Source organism: Aphanomyces astaci (assembly GCF_000520075.1).
Source record: "Aphanomyces astaci strain APO3 unplaced genomic scaffold supercont1.10, whole genome shotgun sequence".
Taxonomy (NCBI): domain Eukaryota; phylum Oomycota; class Saprolegniomycetes; order Saprolegniales; family Verrucalvaceae; genus Aphanomyces; species Aphanomyces astaci.
In genome coordinates, this window is record NW_009798273.1 from 695,160 (window position 1) to 700,521 (window position 5,362).

At 43.3% G+C, this 5,362-nt stretch overlaps 1 protein-coding gene across 1 annotated transcript; it reads right to left on the reverse strand.

Annotated features, from left to right (window-relative positions):
* Nucleotides 1–5,053: 5,053 nt before the first annotated feature.
* H257_05463 (hypothetical protein) lies at nucleotides 5,054–5,341 on the reverse strand (the record flags this gene model as incomplete). Its single annotated transcript, XM_009830360.1, has 1 exon — nucleotides 5,054–5,341. The coding sequence occupies one exon, from the start codon at nucleotides 5,339–5,341 to the stop codon at nucleotides 5,054–5,056; it is 288 nt and encodes a 95-aa protein (XP_009828662.1).
* Between the last annotated feature and the right edge of the window lie 21 nt (nucleotides 5,342–5,362).

The window sequence follows — 5,362 nt, forward strand, 5'->3', positions numbered from 1 at the left end:
TTTCGCACAGTCATTTCACCTTGATATTTCTGTTTTATGCATGCAACTTGGTGCATGCTGCAATATCGTAGAGTTCAAGTCATTTCTAAATTGTACTACGTATTAATAATACTACTGTAGTATCATACTTCGAAGTATGCTAAGGGTGCGTCTGGTAAACGGATACTTCGAAGTATATTGCAATATTCAGGCCCAAAACGCCATTTTGGGGCCGAATTCAACAAATCTGATCAAAATTGGAACATATCTTGCTTGAAGAGTTTTAACCCAAATCCAATAATTCCACGTGGGATTTACTCGTTGAAGAGGTCCAAAACGCCACATTACAAAATGGACCTTTTACCTCCATTTTGAAAATGGTATTTTGGTTAATCCTATTGTGGTAGAAAATGGAATATTCTTTTTGAAATGTTACCAGACGCACCCTAAACGTTTTCCGACTAAGAGAACTTTCGAACTTACTCCAATCCTACAAGTACCATTTACAGTATTAGAGGATATCAGATAACTGGTATCATTTTAAATTTCTCGTAGTTTGTATTGTATCTCACGCAATATTGCTTTTAACAGTCAATCGGACACGGCAGTAATCTGGTATACAGCTCGTCAACATTGAAAAATATAGTGATTTGACCGAGATATGGAGAAAGTGGACTCGATACTGACGACCATGTTAATAGATATATCTTGGAGACGTCGTCGTGAAATGGAAGTAACTCGGCACTGAGGAAGAGGTCCTATATTTGTCACACACTTAATGACGTTTTGCCCATGTCGTTGAGCAACGCCAAGGTAATTTTCGCCCGCCTAAAATGCATCACCATCACAATTGAAATAGGAACAAGTCGCATCAACCCCCAACTTAAGATGCGTCTTCGTGTTGTCTTCTTCTTTCCCTTGCTTGTTAGGCACATCACCTCACTTCGAACGACCATCTACGTTTCGATCCATAGGGCCTCCACTACGAATTCGGTACACCACAGTTCTTGAAAACGTTATATCACTTGACCATTTGTTCTTTCGACAGAGGCCACAATCCAGTCGCGCGAAAATCATTGGTGACGTTCGTAGAAAATACACTTTTCGGATGTCGACGCAGTTCGCAAGGCCGCTGCATTCGAGATTGTAACGTAAATGGCCAATTTATCGTGCACTTGAAAGCGGCCTCGACGTACAATGCACCTTATTCGTCTCTCAGGACCGGGATTTCAATTCTGAAAGTGGTGCGTGAAGCCGAAAGGTTGGGCATTCTTCTGATTATATAATCGACTTGAATCGCTTCACCTTGGCGTTCATTTACTTCGATTTTCACTCAAATCAAGACAAAATAGGAGGATTTGTGGTGCACGATTTAAGCTTAAAATATGTATGCGGATTTTGCTTATTTTTTGGTGATTTCATATTTCTAGCGATTCGATTGGCTATTCAAAATTCAAGCAATTCAATTGGCTAATTTGAGTGCACTTTAAACTGTCCCGTGCACCATAAACTGGCCATCTACGTTATGAAAATCTCCAGTTTCTATCATGTACTAACTGTACTACACCTTTTTTCGGTTAATTTGAAGACCTCACCATACTTTTTCGCGAAATGAACAACCAATTCGCGGCTGTTCCACTTTGTTTATTGTATATTCGTTATATTTAGCCTGCAACCAAGGTGGTTGCAATATATTTCAAGCGATGTTCCTTATGTGTCACTCACTGTACCGGTATGTGCTCAATTCAGCGAGTGGCTCAATATATTTCGGAGTGCAATCCATATATTTCGAGCGAAAATAGAAATTCAACCGAAGATCTCGCGGGCTTTCGCTCATTCTTCAAAACGATGGAACAAGCCCCTCCTGCAGCGCTTGCCACATCATACTGTACGTAAATTCCTATTTTCTAGCGATGTGATTGGTCCAATGAAACGCAGTGCAATCTTCATTACGTTTTCCCTACTTGTTCGAACAAATAATTTCTCAAATTTAATCACTAGGCATTTGTAAGTGGAATTAATTAAAGCCTGGCCAATTTGTTTTCAACAAATCGAAAATATTATGCGCCGTGCATTACGGTATTGGAGATTCGGTATGAATTTCCGGACCCTGTTCAATCGAATCTCGCCGAGCGAATCGAGCACCAATATCTCCCATTGGTCAATCCGAAATTGCTTGTCGCTGATTGGCTACAATCAATTTTCGAGTTTCTACTGGAAAGGGCGAAGTGGATAATGGCCAATCAGATGTCTCGGCTCTATTTGTGCTCGATTAAACGAACCATGCAAAATTGGGAAATTTGAAGAAAATCGACAATATGATGCCGCTATTTTCGCCTATCTTTCATGTCATTTTCTGGATTATGTAGGACAATAAAAAATGTAAATCAATCTGACTTTCGACGTAAAATGCAATTGTTGGTCGACCAGACTCCAACTTCCATGTCTTCCATGTTCTCCGCGCAGCCTTAGAAGTATTCGACCCGCAACGAGCAACGGTGCATGCGATTCACGTCGACATCTGTAAATGTATAAGTTACATTTTCATCCACGGTCCATACCTGCAATGACTTCGTCGGCGATGTGCTCAAGGTAAGCCATAGGAAACTCGTCACGAGTTTGACCGTCAGGAGGAGGTCCCATAAACTAGGTACGTAGGGTATGAGCTGGAAAAAATGAATTATTCTGAAGTCCTTTCAAAAGAATAAATAATTCGTTTGCACATCGAGAGAGAAAAAGTATTGACCTGGCCTCTACAAAAGAATAAGTATTGAGTTTTCGAGAATTATCTAGCGTCCATTCACAAAATCAATATCAAAGTGCTGTAAACAAAGGCCATTCATTTCCGTGCAAATCGAATGCAACCACAGCCATTAACTTCACACATAGTTACAATCAAACCAAACAAACAAACACAATTCATTTTGATGACCAATTTAGTTGCGTGGTTACGAGAAGGTGTTGCTCGCATTGTTGCCGACGACACGCCGAAGATTCATTGAGTACTACAGCCTTCCTGGATTTCTTCGACTTAGTACTCGATGTGAACGGCAAACGGCGCCGAAATGTGGTGGCCCTGATGGACATACCTCTGCGGCACAGGTATGTCTATTGCAATCACTTCGTATGCTGTCTTGTGCGAGAACTATAGGAGCGCCAAGGTCACCTTCTTGGCCTTGGAAAAGTTCCCTTGATCCGTCCTCGTGGCAAAATCCTACGAGGTGCACCTTCGAAATGGAGGGACACTGTCCACCTGACTGCCATCCCACCATAGATTCCACGCGTCGTACACCTTACCCTTAGGGCACGACAGTTTGGAGCACACCAAGTCACGTTGATGAGCCCACCATGGGGCGGCTGTTGAGTTGGGGCCCGCTCGCCGGTTGGGCTGTCGTTTTCACTCCTCGGTGACCTCATCATAGCCATGTTTTGCAAGAGGTTATGAACAAATGATTGCAATGGTTTGTTTATCACTTCCATTGTAATTGCTTCGTCGTAGGTGCCATGGAGCTGGTGTCGTATGGTTGTTCCAACTAGATCTGTAAGGTGTCCAACTGTAATTCTCAAGATATTGAACCACCGATTTTACCGATTGCATTTGAATGTAGAGTGGGATGTGCGGGGGTATGCCAGTGGCCACGAGTTGCGAGGTTTTGTCTCCAGCACGCCCGTGAGGACTTGTCTAGATAATAGCGGCAACAGCCCGCTGGTCCAAACGTGTGACAATACGAGTGGGTGATTGTTGGATAGTGTGGACTGGAGCCAATCGTAGTGGTAGGCTAAGGATGCTAGTAGTAAGGGCATCCCCAATGGTGCGACGGTATAATCAGACTGTATTTTGACGTTTACTGTCACTGTATTTTACTTTTGCCCAACCCCAACGGTAAAACGGTATAAAATCCGCATAACTGTCACTTCCGGATATGGAGGCTTGGTTGTGCAATGCCATCGAGGCATGGAATGACGACGACGAGGGTATGGACGACGCTTGGGAGATCCTAAGCTCGAGTAACATTATTCGGATGTTTTACAGTTTTACCGCTGGGGTTGACAAAAATCAAAATAAAGGAACTGTAAAACGGTATTTTACAGTCTGATTATACAGTCGCACCGGTGGGGATGCCCTTAGCACTGATAACTCCACTAATGGTAGCATACGAGATGTACTGTTGAGGCATTAGCTCAACGCCTTGGCGATTTCGTTTCGACGATGAGTATGTTAGCAAGTCTTTGCACACTGGCACTGTTAGTGGCAGCACAATGCCTCCTTGGTCGATGCTGGATGGGTGCTCTTTCTCGAGCCAACGGGCCAAACGAGCAAGCGTTGATTCGTACTGTTTCCGTGTGTTGTCTACCACTCGCAGTGCTATAATGTCGTCCCCTGGCTCAGCAGGAACCTGTCATTCGGCATGCTTCCGCTTCGTTGCTCCCATCCTGGAACGACTGAAACTTGTTCTTGTTGATTGAAATCTCTGTTAAGCTCTTGCCGCATAACCATGTTTCGTAAATCCTAATTATGCTGGCATATTAAAGTTCCAATACAAATCTCAAGACAATTCGACTTCACGATTACGAAACAAGTATGTTTCGTGAAGCATACTGTACCATTTTGGGCGCCAATGTTTCGTAAGTCCATTCTATTGAAATATATTGATTGCACCCCGAAATTTATTTAGCCACACACTGAATTGTGCACATACACAGTGACACATAAGGAACGTCGCTTGAAATATATTGCAACCTTCGTGGTTGCAGGCGAAATATAACGAATATACAATAAACAAAGTGGAACCGCCGCGAATTGCTTGTTCATTTCGCGAAAAAGTATGGTGAGGTCTTCAAATTAACAGAAAAAAGGCGTAGTACATGAATTGGCTACTGTAATTGACTGTAATGTAACTTATTATAGAATTATTCGACTATGTAGTACTACACCTTTTCCCAATCAAGTTGCGCACTTTTTCCAATCAAGTTGGCAAAAAAACGTTTGAAACGTCATTTTTAAAACGATGGGTGGTTAAAAACACACAAATTTCCAAGCCAATATGAACTTTTTCCATTCAATATGAACTGCCTACTGACCATACACCATGCTCTCCAATAGGATGGCTTTTTCGACGTTGCGCTGACAGAAGATGACCTCGCGGACCACCAACGGCTGCGTGATGCATGGCAGCGACGCGCGAGCAGCATCCTCAAGTAAGACCATTCGTCGTTCGAGAAACGTCCCATACTCACCACGTTCGAACATAGCATAAGTGTGGAGGGCGAGGTAGCTCTTGATGCGAGCCTTCAAGACGCTGAAGCAGCTTTCGATCGGGTTCAGCATCGGTGAGTAGGGGCCAAGGCGCAGCAGCGTCATGTCATCGTGTTGGACAACGCG